Source organism: Grammomys surdaster, unplaced genomic scaffold, assembly GCF_004785775.1.
Source record: "Grammomys surdaster isolate TR1022 unplaced genomic scaffold, NIH_TR_1.0 126059, whole genome shotgun sequence".
NCBI classification, from domain to species: domain Eukaryota; kingdom Metazoa; phylum Chordata; class Mammalia; order Rodentia; family Muridae; genus Grammomys; species Grammomys surdaster.
Window position 1 is genome coordinate 4,511,277 of NW_021620869.1, and position 22,431 is coordinate 4,533,707.

Below are 22,431 nucleotides of genomic sequence, written 5' to 3' on the forward strand. Positions count from 1 at the left end.
TGAGAGTGGCCTTAGTGCCGTCCTGTGGGTTCCTCGGGCTCATGGTTGCTTTGGACATTTATTCATGTCCTTGGTGCTCACCTACTCACTATTCTAGAAGGTTCTTCCAGGAAAAGAGTCAAAGTCTTATAAGCTTTACCTTTTTCTCCCACTGTTTGATTCCCCAGATAGTTTAGACTCACTTACCTTTAAATGCATATTTTTTTGAGACATAGTCTATTTTGGAGCCTAGCTGACCTGGAATTCATGAAATTCCTGAGTAGACTGGTGCTGGGATTATAGATAAGCCTCTCAATATGTTTATTGGATCTGTTGCCTGGATTGGGGCATTTGTGTTCTGAAGTACTTTCAGTTTTAAACACCAACTTGGGTATATGCCAAAGGTACACTATTCTTCCTACATAATTAAACCACACAAAGAGCAAACATATGTTCAAATAGCCCACAGTTTTGGTTCCTGGGTATAAGAGGGAGTCAGATCTGGTTGCTTCTCTGGGCTCACATGTGGAAGATCTCATTTTGCTCTCTATCTGTATCTCTCTTCACCAGCGTGTAATCTGGAAGTCATTCTGGGCTTTGATGGATCCCGAGATCAGAATGTGTTTGTGAGTCAGAAGGGCCTTGAGTCCAAGGTGGATATCATCTTGAATAGAATCAGTCAGATACAAAGGATCAGCTGCAGTGGCAACCAGCTGCCCACTGTGCGGGTGTCCGTAGTGGCCAACACACCCTCAGGGCCAGTGGAGGCCTTTGACTTTGCTGAGTATCAGCCAGAGCTGTTTGAGAGGTTTCGAAACATGCGAAGCCAGCACCCCTACATCCTCACGGCTGACACGCTGAAGTTGTACCAGAACAAATTCAGGCAGTCATCCCCTGACACTGTGAAGGTAAGCAGGCCAGGGCCAAAGCCCTGTGCAGTGCTCTGAGCTCCTTTGGCTTCTTGATGTCTGTCCTGAGTGATTAGCATGCATCACAGTGGGTGGGACAGGCTTGTTGGCACCTGCCTTTGAGAAGAGTTGCTTTCTTAAGGACTGGCCATAATTTTATATGTCTTCTTCCTCTTGTTAGCTTCCCTTAGCCTCCCCCACCCCAACAAAACACAAACACACACTACACTCATCTCCATACCCTCCCCCACACATAACATACACACTCATCACATAGCACAAACACATAACAGACACCTATACATATATCACACTACACCGTACATAAGACATACACACTCACCACAATGTACATACATATACATGCACACAGCATACTGCACATATATAAAACAGACACATTCACCACAGTGCACATACACATAACACACACACACACACACACACACACACACAAAGTTATATTATGTGCACTTTGTATTTTTTTTTTTTTTTTACTAAGGCTGCCAAACAAAATACCACAGGCATGGTGCCTTAAACCACAAGGATTTCTTTCTCTCAGTGCTGGAGGCTGGGAAGCCAACATCAAGTAAGACCTGGACAAGGCTGCTTTGCTCTGAAGCTTTCCTGCTTAACTTGTAAATGGCAGCCTTCTCCTTGGGTCCTCACACGACCAACCCTTTGGCTGCTTGTGGCTTGGTCATCTTCTCCTAGGAGGTCACCCATTGGACTAGATTAGGGGCCACTCAGATTTTACACATCTTGGATGCTTCTTTAAGGTCCTGCCTAGAAGTACAGTCATCAAAGGTACTGGAAATCAGTATTTCAACCAATTTTTGAGAAAACACATGTTACCCTAGGACCCACATTTGTGTGTGCACACGTGCACTCACACATGCAGACATACAATTTCTAGAAACTGTATCTCATAAGGATGAGAATACAATAGACTACTTTTATTGTCATAGTTGCATGTGGTTTTAAAGTATCAATCAAACATGGATGCACATCCCTTTATGATCCACATTGCCCTTGCCCTTGGCCTCTGCTGTAGAGGAGGAATTTGAACTCACCACGGCCACTCAGTTCTATTCCGACTGTCTATGATGCTCCCTGGCAATATGGATGAGCCTTGACTCCTCTGTTGCTTACAGGTAGTCATTCACTTCACGGATGGAGCAGATGGAGACCTGGCTGACTTATACAGAGCATCTGAGGAACTCCGGGAAGCAGGTAGGTTCCAGGCTTCCTCCATGTGAAAAGTAAGCCCCTCCTTCCTGCCCAAGACAGACTGGCCATGGTACTGAGAGAGATCTGTCAATGGAGTTCTGGGGTGTGGACCATCAGAGGCTCTCGTTCTGCCATCTTGACCATCTCTTCCCTGCTTCTTGGCTATAACACAAGGGTACTGAAGCTACTTCTGAGCCAGGAATAGCTTTAGTGCTAGGTCAGCTTCAGACACATTGATGGGGCGGGGCACCCACAATGCATGAGGCTTTTGCAAAAGAGTTTAAATGTTAGTCATTCAAGGCCATCACATACACTAGGGATGAGCTGAACAGAAAGTCACCACACCATCAGTTTGCAATGATCACAGCTTAGTATTTAGACCACTAAATTAATATAATGCAACCAGTATTAATCACTTAACTTAATATACACATAATTAATATAAAATAAATCACACAAGCACTTTTCAAGCGGACTTGTCAATGACTACATGAGCAGCCTTGCTTGGTTTGATGAGGTTTGGGACATCCCAGTGCTGACTATCAAACAGTTGCTGATGCCAAAGGCTCTAGAAAGTTGGTTCTCAACCCATGGGTCACGCCCCCTCTGGGGGCTCTAAGAAGTCTGTCATATCAGATACTCTGCATGTCAGATTTTTGCATATGATTCATAACAGCAAGGTTAGAGTTATGAGTTAGGAACAAAAATAATTTGATGGTTGGGGGGGTGATAGAAACACAAAGAACCATATTAAAGAGTTGCAGCATTAGGAAGGTTGAGAACCACTGCTTAGAAGTTTAGGAAGCAGAACTATCCAAGCACGTTATCTTTAAATAAGACTTAAAGTGTGTGTGTGTGTGTGTGTACCAAGTGTGTGTCCTCAGATGTCCTCAGAGGCTGAGGATGGCATTGGATCTCCTGGAACTGGAGATACAGACCATTGTGAGCTACTCATTGAGAATGCTTGGACCTGAACCCAGTTCCCCTTCCAGAGTAGCACACACTCTTCACCATTTGAGCCATCTCTGCAGACCTACCTGAGCACATTCTGTTTATTCACTTATCCCTTCCCACACAGTGGAGAGGACACTGCTGCAGCCTGACTTTAGATGTGTTAATACTTCAGTTCTTCCCATGGCACACTCCCAGTCTGCAGGGTCAGAGGTGACATGCCACAGATGTCACTTCAGTGACTCAGAAGAGTTCAGTATCCCAACTCTCCCAAGAAGCAAATTGGTTTCATTAAACACATGTAGATTATAGCAAAAATTTAACTGTGAAATTTTCTTAAAAAAAAACAAAGAAACAAAACAAACAAACAAACAAACAAACAAACCCCAGGGGCTGAGGATACATCTCAGTTGTAGAAAGCATGCATAGCATGCATTCTTTGTGTTCCCAGTTTGGTGGTTTGATCCCCAGGACCACCAAAAAGTGAACAACATGGGCCAGAGAGATGGCTCAGTGGGGAAAGGCAACCACTGCCTAGCCTGTTAACCCGAGTTCAGTTTCTAAGGGTAGAAGGAGAAACTAGTTCCTAAACATTGTCCTCTGGCTGCCCTGTATGCACAAGGCATTTGTATTCCCCTCACAAAATGAATAAATATAGCTGAACGACAACAATTCCTGCCCCCAATCACCTAACGGAGTAAAACCAGAGTTAGGAAAAAATGAAATCCAGCTCTCTGATGCCTAGGTAAGGTGTGTTACATGGTTCCTTTCTCTCAGGTGCCCAAGCCCTGATCCTGGTGGGTCTTGAACGTGTGGCTAACCTGGAGCGGCTGATGCAGCTGGAGTTCGGGCGGGGCTTCATGTATGACAGGCCCCTGAGGCTCAACTTGCTGGACTTGGACTATGAACTGGCAGAGCAACTTGTGAGTCTTTGTCTCTTTTAAAGAGTTTTACACACACACACACACACACACACACACACACACACACACACTGATTTAGATTTTTGGCATCTCAAGACAGCAAAGCCAGATGTCTTAGTGGCTGGTGACTGGGGGAAGGATATATGTATGTATGTATTATGGGCTCTCTCAAGGCTTGCTTTATTGCTATATGAGTCCTGGATATGGCATCTGCCTTTTCTGCATGATGGCATCGAGAATATCCAGGGAAAGAGGGATGGAGGCCACTTTCAGGTGGAGAAGTCCCCTCCCTGCCTCTCTTTCTGGGTTCTTCTCTCAGTGAGAGCAGTCGCCTCCTGGGATTGGGTGGGGGTGCAGCCAGTGATTCTCAGAGAGTGACTAAGGTGGTGGGAGTGGGAGGGAGTGCTGTCTTCCTCTTTCTGTCTTAAAAACCGGGATGTTTTTATTGGATAGAAGCAGCTTCAGCCAAGAACGGGGAGTAGGTGCACTCCATCAGCACGGGGAGCAGGCGCACACGATCAGCACTAATTCAGTGAAGGGTGGTGTGTTTGGGATGCATAAGGTCAGAGGCTTGGTAAGGCAAGGATGCAGAGGTGGCTGGTGACCTAGATTGGGGAGATCCTGGCTCAGAGCCCAGGGTCCCACATGCTGCCTATCCATGGCTTCTCCAGGGACTCCCCCAGGCCAGTCCTGGATTCCACTATCCCAATCTTGCCTCAGAGAAAGACAGGCTGTAGATTTCTAGTTTAGAATGTTCTTTGACCTCAGGTTGCCTTAATATGTTGGTTGAATTTTATATTTGAGGTTTGGACATGAGGAGGCTGTCTTACTTAGGGTTTCATTGCTGTGAAGAGACACCATGTGACCAAGGCAACTCTTAGAATGAAAACATTTCATTGGGGCTGGCTGACAGGTTCAGAGGTTCAGTCCATTATCATCACAGTAGGAAGCATGGCAGCATGCAGGCAGACATGGTGCTGGAGAAGGAGACGAGAGTTCTACATGTTGATCAGAGCATAGCCTGAGCATAGGAGACCTCAAAGTCCACCCCCACAGTGTCACGCTTCCTTCAACAAGGCCACACCTACCCTAACAAGGTTGCTCCTCCTAATAGTGACATTCCGCATCCAAACACATGATTCTACAGGGACCATACCTGTTCAAACCACCACAGAGGTTATACTGAAAATATGAACCTTGAATGTCTGTGTTGGAAACCTCTGGAATCTGAGCCTAGTCTAGTATAAGAATTATCATAGTTTTCTTTTCTCTTCTACCAAAGACTTCCCACCCTCTGCGGAGAGCTGAGCCCTCAGCTGCAGCTAGTCTTTGAAGGAGTGGCATTAGGTGGCTCACTGTAGCAGATTGGGACTAATGCTGACACTTTGGTACTTTCTTGTTTTCTCTTCTTGATATTTGTTTACTTTTTCCTTGGCAGGACAATATTGCTGAGAAAGCTTGTTGTGGTGTTCCATGCAAGTGTTCTGGAGAGAGAGGAGACAGAGGACCCATTGGCAGCATCGGGCCAAAGGTATGGCAATGGTACTCTTCATACCACAGGTTAGATGTCACACTGCAGGCTAGACTTCACATCACAGACTAGACTTCACACCACAGGCTAAACTTCACACCACAGGCTAGACTTCAGGCTCTGACACTATTTGGCTGGCTGACTTCTCGAATATCATGGATGCATATGAGAGAGCAGAAGGGCCCTGGCCATATTGCCAATTCTGGACGCCAAGGTACTGCTCTTCGATCAATAGCCTCAGTGTCTTGCTGGTGATGGAGAAGGCCCAAGCACCTGCTACGTTCCCCTTTTCAACTGGATGAGACAATCTTCTCTTGTACATATGAGTCTGTCATTCACAAAACAATGTGAAAACCCAAGCAACCCACTGGCAGCCTCATGATGGGGGTCAGTGGGACCCTTAGTGGTTACCTGAAACTGCTCAGAGAGCCACAGCTCTCTTGGAAAATAAAAAGCCTGAGATATCCCGATGGAAAAATCATCACTGAATAGAGAGGGAGGTGATAAGCTATGGGCAGGGCCTACCGCCATGCTGCGTGTCACCACAGCTCCACTGAGCGAAGGCACTGCTGAGACACTTTATGCAGAACACAGGTGACACGGGGACTCATGTGTTTTATTTCAGGGTATCTCTGGGGAAGATGGCTACCGAGGCTACCCGGGTGACGAAGGTGGACCCGTGAGTAAAAGCTCCCCTGTCCCTTGAATTTTTATTGGCTCTTGTTCTTCCCATGTGAGGACTGAATGGTAGAGTTTGTAGCCTGTCTGGTGGCCAGGGACTTTCTCATCAGGAGAAGATTTTTCTCTTAACTTACTTAACTGCTTTCCTTTTATTCCCGCGCTAAAAATGGTGAGGCTCTTTGAATGTGATGAGCAGGTGTGTATATGCATGGAATGCAGGGGGAGACTTGCTCTGCTTAGAGTGGAGGCAGGTTATACCAGGGACCACTAAGTATAGTGTGCTCAGTGCCTACTAAGTATATGAGCAGAAACCAGTGGTGGTATGTACTCCTAATCCCAGCTTTTGAGATGCTGAGGCAGGAGGATGATGAGCTGCTGAACTATTATGTAGCAAGACTCTGGTAAGTACGAGGCTCTGGGACCATAGAACAAGGACTGGGATATGGGATGGAGGGGCTCCTGGGAGAGTAAGTGAAGGTCTCCAGATGTCAAGCCAGATAAGGATGTGAGTGCTGACCCCGTTGCTATGGAACAGCTGGAAACCATGACGATACAGTGTAATGGTCAGGGGACAGAGCAGTACCTCCTGGACACTGCAACCATCCCAGAGCCTACACCCCAGCCTGTGAAGTTGTGAATTCTTGCTCAGTCAGGAGCTGGGGGACTGAGGATGTTGGTACATGTAGTCTGAGTACCGTGAAGTCCTCTTTATGCTAAATGCTATTCTTTGAGACAGAGTTAGAAGACACACCCACACAAGGGATTCCAGTCTGCAAAATGCCTTTGTTCTCTTTACAGGGTGAGCGAGGTCCACCAGGTGTGAATGGCACACAAGGTTTCCAGGGCTGCCCAGGCCAGAGGGGAGTGAAGGTACAGTATGGATTCCTATGTAGGAGACACAGCGCAGCGCATGCAGGGAGGATATGAGCTCTCTATGTGGCTTGGGGAGGGAGGGTTGCAGGCTGGGGTTTCTCCATTCTCAGAGCCCCAGTAGCCAGGGTCTCTCTCCAAAGGTAGCTCTGCATTGGGTGGGCCAGGAGTCCATAGCACAGGCTATCACTGGAGAGGAGCCTGGGTGGAGACATAGTTTCCTGTGGAAACATTTAGCAGCCAGGAGTCAATCATGAAATGCAAGGTTCTGGCCGAGCCCTGGGAGGAGCAAGGCGGGCGGTGGGGAAAGGTTCAGGAAAGAACTGCACAGGATTCCAGGGTTGGCTGGTTGCTGACTTGGAGAGCAAGCATGGAAGGGAAGAGCCAGTACACTGCAAATAATGAAACCGGCCTTCTGTAGTTGCCTCTCCTTCCTAGGGAGAAAGACCACCCAAGTGTTCATCTCCAGGCAAATTTACTTAATAACACCCCACATGGCAGTGAGAGAGGGGCCAAGCCAGAATGTTTGTTTAATGTACAGAACACTCAGAACCAAGGGTATTCAGACACAGGTGAAGGGCACCCCTTGGTTTCTGTCCTGAGAAACTGGCTCTGTGTCACTCATGTCTCCTCTGTCCCCTTACCTTCCAGGGTTCTCGAGGATTCCCAGGAGAGAAGGTACTCAAGTTTGTTTGTTTTAGTGAAAACTCTCCTGATGCTTCTTCTCCCTGATTGGTATAACTTGTTCCACTCACTATCTGCCTTTTTCTTCTCAGGGTGAACTGGGAGAAATTGGCTTGGATGGTCTGGATGGTGAAGAGGTGAGTGGGTTCTATCCTGAGGTGCCGGTCACCAGCAGTCCATAGGAGCTGTCACACAGTGTACAACACACTTTCATTGTCTTTACAGGGAGACAAGGGGCTGCCTGGTTCATCTGGAGAAAAAGGGAGTCCTGGAAGAAGGGTATGTGTCCTCTTCTCTCCCTGTACTGGAGTCGGTGGGAGACATAACCCCCTCTCTAGGGACCAGTCAGCATTCTTCCCACAGTTTCCTGGTAGATGTCTGAGTGATGTCCCCTCTCAGCTGTGAGACCCTATATGTCATTCCTTGTTGGAAAGCATGTCCCATAGGGTGGAGACTGAGTTTTTTTCTGTTGTAAATGCAATGCCTGGCACTGAGAGGCTCTCCAGGAAACATCTGTGGACTAGCCAAACACATCAGAAATATTTTGACATGATTTGGGAACTAGAGAGATGACTCAGCAGTAAAACACATATATTGATCATACGGAGGACCCCAGATCAGTTCCTGGCTCTCAGATTGGATAGTTCATAACTGCCTGTAACTCCCACTCTGGGAATATGATACCCCCTTCTGGCCTCTGCAGATACTGCACTCAGGTCTGCGAACACAGATAGACACATATGCATACATATAAAGAAAATAAATCTTAGAAAAGAAGAATATTTTTCAGCTTCATGCTAAATGAGAAAATAGCAACAAGTGTTCTGATGAGACTCACAAAATGAGGAATGTGATTTAATGAATGACGTAGAGGAGCGTGATTTGATGAATGACGTAGAGGAGCGTGATTTGATGAATGACGTAGAGGAGCATGATTTGATGAATGACGTAGAGGAGCGTGATTTGATGAATGACGTAGAGGAATGTGATTTTGATGAATGACGTAGAGGAGCGTGATTTGATGAATGACGTAGAGGAGCGTGATTTGATGAATGACGTAGAGGTCTAAGGTGCATCTTGAGGACTATAGTAAACATCACCATATTAAAGATTCTGGTCAGAATAGCAGGCACCAGCTAATTGATCACAGAAACAAAGTAGTAGGACAATAAGTATAATCATTTTCTTTATCATAGCAACCGCATGTGTATATGTATGTGTATATATGTATATATCATGGCATCATGTTATAGATCTCAAATACTCGCTAAAATACTTGTCAAAATATCCACCAGAAATATCTAGTTTTAAACTTCCTCTGTGTGGTTGATTTAGGGTGACAAAGGACCCAAAGGAGACAAAGGCGAGAGAGGAGATGTCGGGATTCGAGGTGACCCGGTAAGGAAGATTTCTTCATTTTGGATTTCAGGGGAGGAGGCTTATGGAGGAAGAGAAAAGGGATCATTTACATTTTGAAATTGCTTTATGATGTGCTGATAAAATATGAGATTTATCCTGTCCTTTCAATTTGGAGATCATTGGTGATAATTTGTTTCCAATACAACAAGTATTTTCAACTCACTTGGTGAGTCTTCCTGAGATGCCCTCTGGACACTTTTGCCTTAGGATGTGTCCAATGCTGCTTTCTGGCTCATGAATTTGTAAACCCTTTAAGCAAAGGACCACCACTGAGATGGCCTGTTCTGCAGGTCATTCACCTCTATGGGAGAGGATGGAATGTATGGCTGAGTGTCCCACTAGGGAAGGATTGGTGCCCCCATTGGGGCCAGGGTTAGGCTCTGGCAGTTAGCTGGGTAGGAGGTGGCTTGAAGGACTGTCTTTGAGAGCCTTCCCTTCAATCTGTTGCTAAGAATTCGAATGGCTGTGGCTTTCCTTATATGGGGCTCACTCAACAACACTTTTTCAGGGTGACTCAGGACGGGACAGCCAGCAGAGAGGACCCAAAGGAGAGATAGGCGACATCGGGCCCATGGTACAGTGATCCATACCCAGAGACCCTCTGTGCTGAGGGCAACGTGCTGACTCTCACATCAGTCACGCCTCACCCACGAACTGCAGAGTCTTTGAGACCAGCAGCACTGTCCCCCAAGGCTGGCACCTGTGTGCCTGGGAAGGCAGCCTCTGTGGGACTGGGCATCAGGGCTGCTCCCAGGTAGCTGTTGTGCCTTGCAGCTGTGTGCAGAGAGCTCTGGTGAAGCCCAAGTCTTAAAGGGGGTGATAGTGACCCTAAGCCTGATGCTTCCCAAGAGTGCCCGGAGCTCTGTCCCCCTGTGGACAGACGCTCCCTGGGAATAGACCTCCCCACCTCATGCCTCTGACAACACACACTGGGGTTTAATGTTCTTCTCTGCAGGTGAGAATTTCATGTTAATTTTTTGCCCCCACATCAGGGTCTCCCAGGTAGAGATGGCATCCCCGGCAGCCCAGGAGAATCTGGGAAGGACGTGAGTACCTTGGGTTGTGGGGTTCTGCTCAGTGGCAAGTGATTGGTGCTTAGTGCCTGGCACTCTGCTATGGTGCAGCTTCTTACTAGGGGTGTAGAGTCATTCCTGAAACCATCTATCTGTCTATTTTATGCTGTACAGACACAGTACTTAAAACAAGACCATTTGCATCAATATAAAATAAGTAGGTTTTGGCCTCTGACTTACTGTTCCCTAGAGTAAACAATCTTATAAAGAAAATATAAATACTGGCTCACAGTTCTGAAGGGTTCAGGGAGGCCCCAGAACATGGCATAGGTAGCTAGCAAGGGTATTCATGCTTGCCTTCCTATGGAGGAGGGTAGAAGGCAAGATGTGGATTTTTACACCAAATCTGTTCCTGATAGGACGTTTTCATTCTTAGCTTCCTCCAGCACCCATCGCTTGCCTTCCCTCGGTCCTTTCTCCCTCCTTCAGTCCTTTGTCCTTTCCCTCTTTAAGAACATTGAACACTTAAAAGAAAAAGTTTCTGCTGTTTTCAAGTATTTGGTCAACTCTTACCCACTAAGTAGCTAAACCAGCAGAACGGAAATGCTAATGCTGGCTGATGGGGGGACATGGGGAAGAAGGATGAGGAAACAGATTCCTGTTGCCCGTATAATTGCTTCTATATTTGTGCCACTCACAGATGGAAACTTAGGCACAGTGTGGTTTAGCTTTTGTGTTTTCAATACATTCTGGAACATGTGTCACTGAATAGCTTGTTCCATACTCACTGAAGGGAACGAGGAAGCCAAGGTGAAGGCCATAACCCTTTATGAACCCACTTGAAAGCTGCCGAGGCCCAGACGAGCAGAGAGCAGGGTCCAAGTCCTGGAAGATGAGGAAGAAGAGGCCAGGAGGTTACAATCCTTGGAGGGATTCAGGAAGTTAGTGGGTGCTTAGGGCGGGTCTCTGCTCATAAATGAACAGAGCAGGAAACATGGGGGATGGACAGGACAGGGTCCTCGGCATTGCTGGGCTCAGGGGCTGACCACCACAGAGAGTTCTTGAGGTGTGGGGCTTTCCAGGAGTTACTCCCTTGTACTCAAATAGCTTCTAACTTTCTAAAAACAAAAAATAAATTGTTACCTTCAAAAGTTTGACCATTAGACTGGAGAGCTAGCTCAGTCAGCCAAATGCTTAGCAAACAGGCTTGAGTTTGATCCTCGGCACTCATGTAAAAGTCTGGGGTGCGGTGGAAGGTTAATATGGTTGAGCCACACAGAGACAAGAACTGTTCTAGATGCTTTTGTAACACAGTGCTTAGGACATGAATGAAAGTCCAGCTGTGAGTACAGGGTCACATTTGGTACCATGGGTGAGGCAGAAACTCCTGTTGGGATCAGGGCCTCTTTTAGTTTCAATTTAGGGGCTCACTAAGTGGCAGGATATGGAACACAGTAAATTTGCCTCAGGGTGAGGACCAACAGAGAGAGGCCTTTTGTCCCTTCCCTCTCTGCCACGCCAGACACCGACCAAGATGTGCTCCAGGGTGTTAGAGCACTTCTCAGCTGCCTCTTCTGGCCTCTGCAGGCTGCCAGTGAGCAGTGAGGCAGGAGTCTGATGGAAAAGCCTGTTCCTTAGGGAGGAGCCGGGCTTGGTCGCTTCTCTGTGCATGACAAGAGGAGCTCTCATGTTCACACTGACCCCAGGAAGGAGGCTAGCACTGTGGTGGCTGCAGAATGGCCAATTGCTGGGCTGATCCTCTTGGGGGTAGAGAATGTGACTCCTAGGTTGACCAAGTCCCTGGCCTTGAAGAAACAGCTTAGCACACACCTGCAGATCCCCTCCCCCAACCCTACACTGGAACATTCATGAGGTGGGGAATCCCTGGATCCTTCTACAACAGGCTCACATTTTCAAACTAAGGTTCACCTCTGGAACATCCACGAGAAGCTGCCAAGACAAGAGCCCAACTTTCAGGTTCACATGTGTGCACTGGGGTTGCTCTTGTTGTATTTGGCCGGGAGGATTGAGAGCCCAGGGCTCCCTTCACCACAGTGAAGCATCTTGAGACTCTGCTAAGTTAGAGCAACGGGCAGGTTCTCATTCCTGTTTCTCATTCTTCTCTGGGAACTGGCTGGGATTCTGCAGCCAGAAGCCATTATTTGCCTTGGCAGGTCAGAAATCATTCCCAACCGTTCACTGGAGTAACTCACAGGCACAGTGTAGAAGTAGAAACCGCTGGGGATTGGGAGGAGGGGTGAGCACACCAGCCTAGGTATAGGGACTAGTTTCTGGCATGGAGTTTGCACTACAATGGCTAGACACATGTGCCAGGATTCAGCATCCGGATCATCTCCTCAAGCCATGTGCCTTCCTCCACAGGGTGGCTTTGGCCGAAGGGGACCTGCAGGAGCTAAGGTAGGCTGCTGGGCTGGCTTGGCACGTCTCTTGTCTCTTACCTACAATTCCAGGAGTTTCCTGGACACAGTTAGAACAGGGATTAGGAATATTGTCCTTGGCCAACAGCTTACAGAACCTCTCCCCTTTCCTCTATCATTCTCTCAATCTTAGCATCTTCTACGATAGGAAGTGTTTCATGTGGTTTCCGGAGTGGGGGAAGGGAGGGAAAAGGCTAACAGGTAGAGGGCTGGGCAGTCTTCTGCCAGGCATGTCCATGTATCTGGCCATCTTGCCTGTGGCAGAGAGGATTCAGTCCAAAATATCCTTATTTAGCAAAGCCGTCCCGTGGAACAGGCTGAGAGAGACGGGCTGCTGCCCCATGTGAGGTTTTCGCCCACACTGCCACCATCTGTACCCTTGTACCCTTTCCCCAGTCCAGAGCAGAGGGCTGGTTTTGTTTACCTGCTTGTCTTGTTTCCAAGGGCAACAGAGGCGGTCCTGGCCAGCCAGGCTTCGAAGGCGAGCAGGGTACCAGAGGCTCACAGGTCAGTATCCTAGCATGACTGATGCCTTGTAGTATTTTCTAGACCCTTGTGGCTTTGTCTTAAATTAAGGTGATGGTCGCATGTCACAGATTCTGCCTTTAGTAACAAGCCATAGCTCTCAGGGCACTCACTGTATTGTGTAATAATTTCAAATTATTTTATTAACCCCAAAGGAGGCAATGTACAGTCACCGTCCAGTTCTCTCTACCTATTTGGCTCCCTCATCAACCCGGAACTGTTGTTCCCCACCTCTGCCATCCCTACATCTCCCCTCACCCTTATAGATCCTGTCACACCTGTCACCCTAACTCCTGTCACCTTTAACCCCTATTGCTTTCCATCTCTATTGCCCTCCGCTCCTTTTGTCCCACCCCAGGTGTCACTAATCCCCCCTGGCCCTCCCCACCCCTGTAACCCTCAACCCTGATGCTCCCTATCTCTGGCCAACACTGGTCCTCCTGTCTTCATGAATTTGCCTACTCTGGGCATTTCATATAAATGATGTCACTCAATAGGTGGGTTTTATGTTTGGCTTCTTTCGAGTAGTGTAGCTTTCGGAACTCTAGACACGTTACAGCACCTGACATGATAGCATTCCTTTCACTGGCTGAGTAATATTCCATCACATGGATGAAGAAGACATTGTTTTTCATTCACTGGTGGCTTGGCATTTGGGTTGTTGCCACTCTGGTTCCTGAGAATGGGTTTCATAGACTCAGATCAACTACACTCACCTGTGACATGACCTTTTATTCCCCAGGGCCCACCTGGTCCCATTGGTCCCCCAGGCCTGATCGGGGAACAAGGAATTCCCGGATCTCGGGTAAGCATCTGAGTGTGGCACCCAGACCGTTGGCTGGTAGAGCTGATGTGGGGGTGGCTGACAGTGTGGAGCCTGCAGGAATCGCTCTGGAACTCTGTGGGCTTAAGGGGCAGCACTGGGCATCATTAAGTGCTTGGGATTTGTGGGTGAGACTGGCCTCTGACTGGAGACAGTCAGGATCTTCAGTCTGGACAGTTATTCCTTCATGCCCACCCTTCTCTTTACCTTACAGGGAGGCGGAGGTACGGCTGGAGCTCCTGGAGAACGGGGCAGAACTGGTCCGCTGGGGAGGAAGGTTTGTCTGGGGAATGGTAGAGCTTTGCTGAACTGGGTGCTGCCACCTCCCTCTGCCTGCCCTCTCCTTTGCCTCTTCCCCTCAGCCTAAGCCCTGTGCACCAGTGGTCACAGACACAACCCCAATTTTCTCCACTGTTCACACATGTATGTTACAATTAGTGGTGGTCCACGCCTTTAATCCCAGCACTTAGAAGGTAGAGGCAGGTGAATCTCAGTGAATTTGAGATCAACCTGGTCTACATAGTGAGTTCCAGGATAGCTAAGACTATATAGAGGTCTCAAAACACCCCTCCCCAAATGGAACAAAGAACAAAGGTAGATACAGAGCCATTGTGGTGGCTCAGGCCTGTAATCTCAGCATTTGGTGGAAACTTGGGGCAGGAGAATTACTCTAAGTTTGAGGCCAGCCTAGTTCACATGAAGAGATTACATGTGCATGAGCATGCACACACACACACACACACACAAACATATAGTCAGTATTTTGTTTTATTATTGGATTTTTAATAAGTTTTAAAACAATTGTCTGTCTGTCTGTCTGTTAAGTGTGTGGTTGTGTACATACCATACTGGGTATGTAAAAGTCATTGGACAGTTTGGTGGGATTTGGTTCTCTTGTTCCACCACATGGGATTTGGGGGTCGAACTTAGGTTGTCAGGCTTGGCAACGAAAGCACTTTTACTTCCTGAACCATTTAGCCAGCCCCTACACTTACCGTTTTAAAAATATGCATATAACAGTTCCCATTTATAGGGCACAATGTGATAATTTCATACATACATATAATGGTAAGGTCAGAGAAATTGGCATTTCTTTGTCTTGGGGACACTTAAAACTCTCTCTTCTGAATATGTAACAAATTGTTGTAAACCATAGTCATCCCACAGTGCCCACTAGATCATTCTCCTCCTGCCTAAACTGCGTGCCGGTACCTGTTACACAGTTATGCTCTTCCCACAATGCTCTGTCACTACCAATCATGCGTCTCCACTTTATGATGACGTCAGCCTTTGCTGCTTCATGTGTGAGACAGCGTGTGGCATTTGTCTTGCTGTGGTTGGCTTATTATGATTAAAATCTGATTCCACAGAAACCTAAAGGGTGATATATGAGGCAGCTCCCCCTGGACATCACTACCCCCTACATCAGTACAGCAAGTGTGGGGCCTGGGTCCCCATGAGTTGGCCTCCACTCAGTGTGTCTTCTTTGTTCTCTCCATATAGGGTGAGCCAGGAGAGCCAGGGCCGAAGGGAGGCATCGGGAACCGTGGACCCCGTGGGGAGACGGTAAGGCCACCCAGTGCCCTGTGGGGCTCAGTAACTGGGATGGACGATACAGATATGTCTTCCCAAGACGTTCTTCTCATTGTGGGATAGTTAACAGTGTTCACCCTGAATGCTTCACATAATGGTGGGTGCAGGCCTGGGGACACAGAGCCCAGGTGTTTGGAGGAGGGCTGTCTGGAAGGAGTGGCAGGCTAGGACAGGAAGGACTTAGGGACTGGAGAGTAAGACTACACACAGAAGACTCAGGATGTCTGAGAGGTTAAGGTCAGAATTCCTGTTCTGAGGAAGGCTCCTAGACAATGCTCACAGAGATCTCTGTATCTCTACAAATACAACTTTGCTCAAACCTGTGGAGGAGGTCACAGAGATGGAAGGCTTCTTTTTCTTGCCCTTTGGTCCCCAAACACTCGTGCATTCCCCCCTCTGTTGAGGGGAGAGTGTGACATGGTGGCTGTGAAGTGCACAATGCAATGGCTTGTAGTAACACCCTCTCTGTTCCTCTTAGGGAGATGATGGGAGAGACGGGGTTGGCAGTGAAGGACGGAGAGGCAAAAAAGTACGTATCTGCTGAAGCTTCTAGAGATGTCCCCATTGTTGAGCGTCACCAAGGATGGCTTCGACATCTTGTATCAAAATTGATTTTGGATGGCTTTACGTTGGGACCTGATACTGAGGTGTTTATTGTCTTTTACAGGGAGAAAGAGGCTTCCCTGGGTATCCGGGACCAAAGGTGAGTGTCTTGAGTTATGGGGTGTCAGAATTGTTTCTGGATAAGCCTGGGCTTTCCTATAAGCTGAAGTCAGAGTACCTCAGCTTTAGTTTTGGGTCAGCAACTCATGACAGGGCCATGCTGGGAAAGTCTCTGAGTTCTCTTAGATGAAGTTGGCAGTGCTTGCTGTCCATGGTGCTTGAGGCTATGTGAACAGTGGAAGAATCTGAGGCTTGTAAATGCCACAACCCATTTGGCAATAATGCCAGTGATGACATACACCCAGGCTGTCTGTAAATGGCACCAATACACTGGAGCCATTTGAAGATATGAACCTGTTAACTATTTGGAAACTATGGTCCAGATGCTCTGCTGGGGTCCTACCCCAGGGACTAACCCCTCCAGCCGGACCTTCCGCTGAAGACCTTGATGTGTCACTTCTTGGCTCTCTTCCTAGGGTATCTCTGGTGATCCAGGGGCAGATGGACCACCAGGACCCAAAGGCATCAGAGGTCGAAGGGTAAGTTCACCCATGCCTTGCCGTGAGTAGGAATGCAGACTCATGGCAGCGTGTTGGGATGCTGAGACTCTTAAAAGCCATCCTCTTCCTTCTCAGCCTGATCAGTGATGCCTCGGTGGTAGAAGAGAATTCCAAGTTTCAAACCAATGCCCTTACAGCCCATGAGAGCTGTGTTCTGCACCTGTCCTCCTTCAGCCATAACCTATTGTGGGGAGGGCCTGAGAACATTTTCTCTGGCATGTCTTAAAAGTCACTAGCCTGAGTATTACTTCATCATGGTGCCAGGGAGGCTTAGGTCTTGAGCTGGACGGTGTCATGACTATTGAGATGTGAGGAAGCAGGGCTTAATGAGGGGAAGCCTGTAGCCTCTCAGATGAGCCATGTCTGGGTTACGGGGTACTCACTCCTCAGTTGATAAGATCCCTCTTACTTTAACCACTGTTGATTCTAGATTTCTCTCTTCAATGATCATTCACTTCCCCTCCAACATTAATTGGACAGAATCTCAATTCTTAGTCCAGATGAAAATAATCCTACTAACCGTTGTTTTCAGCCAGAAATATAGTTTAATAACAATAATTATGCAGTGAATTTGATCAGTAAAGACAGTCCACCTAGATCATTTTGAAATGGGCTAGTGGTGTCCATGAACACTTATCTAACTGATTGGCATTTACTAATTCTCTTTGGTACTCAGAAGGATTTTAGTGATGATTTGGAACAACCATCTATCTTACACGAGCCTGCTGGACTGTACAGTATGGAGACTCAAAGAAGCAGTTTGGGGTTCATTATCCTTACCCCCAAATTTTGAAGACTTCTCATGGGGATGAGTAGTTTGGAATAGATTCCTCCTACCACCATTTCCCCTACAGAAGATAAGAATGTTCCATCTTTTACCTCCTCTAGGGAAATTCAGGACCTCCTGGGGTGGTTGGACAGAAGGGAGACCCTGGCTACCCAGGGCCATCTGTAAGTATCTATCCAGTCACTAACAAGTCACTAGGTGAAAGAGAGCACGATTGGTGCCTTACCTCTAACCTCTGAAAACTTCGAAACATCTTTTCTCAAAAAAGTTCCTTGCATATGTGTTATCTGTTTATTAAACTTATTACTTTCTGATACTGCAATAGATAAAAGCATACTTGAGTTTTGAAATAATATGCTTTGAAAAATGTTTTACAGGGGCTGGGAATGTAGCTCAGTGGCAGAGCGTGTACCTGTCATGAGCAAGATCCTGGATTTTGTTCCTAGAAACTAAGTAGCATTTTTTGTGGTACTAAGAATTGAACCCAAGGCCCATTCTTACCTTGCAAACACTCTCCCATTGATCTATAACTAGGTTTATATGCTACTCTGTGATCTAGGGAACATTATAATATTTGCCTTTATAATTTCTTACTATGGGTCTATTTAGAGAGAGCAAGATGCAGTACAATTGCTTGTATCACATAGAAGTTGCACAACTAGACCTAATCTGGGTTTGGGGGGGCACTTTCTTTGTTTATAAAATTCCCAAGGGAGCCACTAACTCAGTGTTTAAAATCCATCAGTCATGCTTTCCCCAGAGGCCAGGAGGAATCTTTGTCACTGATACTACTGTTTCCATATTTGGTTTGCATCTCTATTGAAATGCATGAGGTTCAAGGAAGAACACGGACAACACAAACCAGGAGTGGTCCAATGTCTCCTAAGGGAGAAATTGAGGGATTGGGTCGCTCGAAGGCAAGGGAAGAAGGCTGAGCCTTTGGATGTGATGGAGGCAGGCTGAGGGGTGATACAGTTAACGGGGTGTGCTGAGCCAGTTATTTCAGGTTAGTAGCCAAGAGAAACTGCTTCAGGGAGAACCAGCTAAGTAGCCCCAAACGTTGACCATCAGGTTGACAAAACATGGGGACAAAACATGGGTCGGTCATGAGTCTGTCTCTAGAGTCTAGGAGATAACGTACATTTGACATGGAGGGGACGATGTGATAATTCCTTACCTATGCTTCTGCAGGGGCAGGCTATGCAGAGCAAGCTTCAGAAGGGAAGCAGTGTCCTCAGGGGAAGCTGATTTTTTATTGTCCAGAGCAGTTGAAAGGTTGTGGTTAGAGTCATGGGTGAACTTCCAGCTACCAGGTGGGAGGAGAAGAGCTTATTCAAAGCGAGCTCACCTCCTAGGGAGAACACTTTGTTTTCACACGAGTGTTTAGTCTGCTCCAGTGATGGAATCCAATTTAGACTGTGGAAGCTCAAGGATAGACAGTATCTGTTGCATTTCTATTACTTCCCACTCTGTTCCTATGGATGAAGAATGGCCTTTTTGTTTCTTTATTTTTCTCTTATAATTCTTCAATTTGTTTGGTTTTTAAAGATTTACTTATTTATGTTATGTATACAAGTACACTGTAGATGTCTTCAGACTCACCAGAAAAGGGCTTCAGATCCCATTACAGATGGTTGTGAGCCACCATGTGGTTGTGGGGAGTTGAACTCAGGACCTCTAGAGGAGCAGCCAGTGCTCTTAACCACTGAGCCATCTCTTCAGCCCTTTAATTCTTAACACACATTCATTGTACAGGCCATTGGGTTCCACACTGACATCTTCTCATGCATACATACCATGGTTCTATTGTGCTCACCCTCTATTCTCCCACTCCCTTTCCCTCCTTAAACCACATCATAAATATCTGCTTCCTCTCAGACTTTCATTGCTTGGTTTTACAGGGTCACAAGGGCAATCGAGGCGACTCCGTTGATGTAAGTAGTGTGTGTCCAGAGTGAACTGTTGTCGTACGCTCCTGTCATTTGCTCTTCCTAACTCTTTGATTTCCTCCACAGCAATGTGCCCTCATCCAAAACATCAGAGACAAATGCCGTAAGTACTCGCTCTTCTGTTGCCGGTAGCACATCATGTCTTTCCCTTCACCATTCTCACCCTGCAGACCTGACTTTCATCCTCTCTTCTCTTTGTTTCCTTTATAGCTTGCTGCTATGGTGAGTATTGGTGACTTGACATTCTTCTGAGGAGAGACGGATCCTCTGTGGTGAGTAGGGCTTATCTCTGAGATCTCCATTTTTCCACAGGGCCCCTGGAGTGCCCTGTATTCCCAACAGAACTTGCCTTTGCCCTGGACACCTCTGAGGGGGTTACTCAAGACACCTTCAGCCGTATGCGAGAAGTGCTTCTGAGCATTGTGGGAGATCTGACCATTGCAGAGAGCAACTGTCCGAGGGGTGCCCGAGTGGCTGTAGTCACCTATAACAATGAGGTGACCACAGAGATCCGGTTTGCTGACTCCAAGAAGAAGTCTGCCCTCTTAGACAGTATTCAGAATCTCCAAGTGGCCTTGACATCTAAGCAGCAGAGCCTGGAGACCGCAATGTCATTCGTGGCCAGGAATACATTCAAACGTGTGAGGAATGGATTCCTGATGAGGAAAGTGGCCATTTTCTTCAGCAATAAACCCACGGCAGCAACCCGCCAGCTCCGAGAGGCAGTGCTCCAGCTTTCAGATGCAGGGATCACACCCTTGTTCCTCACAAGCCAGGAGGACCGACAGCTCATCAATGCCTTGCAGGTCTGTGCTCTAGGCTTTGGCTCCCCTCCCTCTTATCTTTGAGAAAACTCTAAGGATGCTATGTTCTCATTGTAGAATCTGTGTTCTTTGGCTTCTGAAAGGTCTGAGTGGGCTGGGGTGGTTGAGATCTCTTATGAGGTGTCTAGGGCAGCCTAAGGCTTCAGCCATCTGGAGGACTGTAACACACTCCTTCCAGATCCCACCATACATGGCATTAGCTCTGGCTAGGTAGCAAAGCTCTATGTTCTTGCTGGTCAAGTGGAGGTTGTTGGTGTGAATGGATTCTGTCTGTCAGTGGAGTGGGACAGTTCTTGCTCCTCACCAAGTGGCTCAACTTGAGTTTTGTATGACCCTGTTTGGACTCCCTTTAACATGCTGCTAAACCTTTTACTTGTTTTTACCTTATGGGTTAGAAGATCTTGGAGTTAGTAAGGCTCTCAAGTATAGAGAAGCTACTGGGCCACTAGATTCTGAGGCTTATGCACTGGACATAGCTCACCCTGCTCTGTTCTGGAGACTCTCCCAGAGCTGGCCATTAGGATCTACAGCCTCTCAGTGAGGTCTTCAAAATATGAGTGACCTCAGGATCCTCCCCACCCCACATTGTGCAAAGCTTTCCTTAGCTAGCTCTCCTAGCCAGGCTATGCAGAGGACATGTCCTGTTCTCACTTGTATATCTTTAATTGTAACTGACCGGTAGTATATTCAAGGCTACTCCTAGTGACACTAGTCAAGACACACGGACAATAGGTATAAAGGTCAGGAGCCCCTGACCAGAATTAGGTATCCTTAGTCCCCATTGCCACCTGCCTCACACCATGGTATGTAACCCCTTTCTGTGCCTCGAGTTTCTCTCTTGTGAGATGAGGCTGTGTGATCTGGGCTCTGTGCCTTGTCAGGCAGAAGCACCACTTTCTGTGCCAGCAAGCTATGGCTTGCTCAGTGCCAATGTCCCTCAGTGTTTATTCTGCCAAACTGCAACCTGGTTTGGGGCCAGACACTAGATTTGGAGTTCAGCATTAAACTTGGGCTCCTGGCCATGAATTCTTGTGAGGAAACATTTTTGTTCATTTTGTTTTGTGTGAGCCGAGGGACCCAGAAGCACATGTGACTCCACAGATCAGAAAGGAATCCCCTTGCCCAATTGTATCAGTTACTAGTTACATGGATGCTACATGCCCATCACTGTGATGGGCAGGATGCTTTCATCTCCAAGGAGGAATACTCTTATTTGCCTTGTCTAACCTGGAGAGGGAAGGGAAGGGGCAGACCAGTGCTTGCTGCTACTGTTAAAACCACCACCATAATATTTTAGCCCTTACTGTTTGCCAGGGGGACATCAGACACTTTGTTTAGTATCTAATTAATCATCTGAGCAACCAGAGTCCAAATGATAAGGTGCTGTGCCATGGGCAAGTTTATCTCATTGATTTTTGTCCTGTTGTTACTCTGTGTTTTCATAATGGCTTCTTCTGTGTGTGGGCATCCGGATATCTTCCTTCGTCTAAACCAGATCAATAACACAGCAGTGGGACATGCCCTCGTTCTGCCTGCAAGGAGGGATCTCACCGACTTCCTGAAGAATGTCCTTACCTGCCATGTTTGCTTGGGTAAGCTGTTCATCTATCTGGACACGGGGATCTGTCCAACCATAACCACTAAAGTTGTGACTACAGAAGGACATTTGAATGAACAGTGTTAATTCAATGTTAAATTAAGACTCGAGGTTCTCTGTATTTACTAATGTAAACGGAGTTCTCATCTTGGAATTTAGAGCCTATACGTTTGTCTCAGAAGTACTTTCAGAACATATATCTTTAAGGCACAGCAAGTGACAGGAGTGTTTTAGTCTCACAGAGTACTATGAAGACTACGTCATTGACAAGTTTCATCTAGTGAAGTGAGGGGACAGAAACTGAGATCTGGTCACAGTTAAGGCAGTGAGATACAGTCTAAGTATATATCCTAGGTTGCCTCAAACTAGTGATTCTCCTGCCTCTGCCTCCCAAGTGCATGGATTTTAGGTGTGCATCCTTTCCCCAGTGAAGCTTCTATCTCCTGTGATGATTGTAGTCACCTGACACCCAGAAGGTTGGGA

General features: G+C 47.1%; 1 protein-coding gene across 1 annotated transcript in view; it reads left to right on the forward strand.

Moving 5' to 3' along the window:
• The window catches only part of Col6a3 (collagen type VI alpha 3 chain), a 79,235-nt gene that overhangs the window by 44,228 nt on the left and 12,576 nt on the right, over positions 1 to 22,431 (forward strand). The window contains exons 11-36 of the mRNA XM_028755360.1: positions 550 to 887; positions 2,042 to 2,120; positions 3,846 to 3,991; positions 5,430 to 5,522; positions 6,148 to 6,201; positions 7,002 to 7,073; positions 7,725 to 7,751; positions 7,850 to 7,894; positions 7,983 to 8,036; positions 9,093 to 9,155; positions 9,685 to 9,750; positions 10,169 to 10,222; positions 12,572 to 12,607; positions 13,072 to 13,134; positions 13,895 to 13,957; positions 14,190 to 14,252; positions 15,479 to 15,541; positions 16,047 to 16,097; positions 16,236 to 16,271; positions 16,708 to 16,770; positions 17,680 to 17,742; positions 19,480 to 19,512; positions 19,594 to 19,630; positions 19,738 to 19,749; positions 19,840 to 20,333; positions 21,847 to 21,943. Coding sequence (XP_028611193.1) covers positions 550 to 887; positions 2,042 to 2,120; positions 3,846 to 3,991; positions 5,430 to 5,522; positions 6,148 to 6,201; positions 7,002 to 7,073; positions 7,725 to 7,751; positions 7,850 to 7,894; positions 7,983 to 8,036; positions 9,093 to 9,155; positions 9,685 to 9,750; positions 10,169 to 10,222; positions 12,572 to 12,607; positions 13,072 to 13,134; positions 13,895 to 13,957; positions 14,190 to 14,252; positions 15,479 to 15,541; positions 16,047 to 16,097; positions 16,236 to 16,271; positions 16,708 to 16,770; positions 17,680 to 17,742; positions 19,480 to 19,512; positions 19,594 to 19,630; positions 19,738 to 19,749; positions 19,840 to 20,333; positions 21,847 to 21,943 — 2,265 coding nt within the window. The remainder of the gene's footprint in view (positions 1 to 549; positions 888 to 2,041; positions 2,121 to 3,845; positions 3,992 to 5,429; positions 5,523 to 6,147; positions 6,202 to 7,001; positions 7,074 to 7,724; positions 7,752 to 7,849; positions 7,895 to 7,982; positions 8,037 to 9,092; positions 9,156 to 9,684; positions 9,751 to 10,168; positions 10,223 to 12,571; positions 12,608 to 13,071; positions 13,135 to 13,894; positions 13,958 to 14,189; positions 14,253 to 15,478; positions 15,542 to 16,046; positions 16,098 to 16,235; positions 16,272 to 16,707; positions 16,771 to 17,679; positions 17,743 to 19,479; positions 19,513 to 19,593; positions 19,631 to 19,737; positions 19,750 to 19,839; positions 20,334 to 21,846; positions 21,944 to 22,431) is intronic.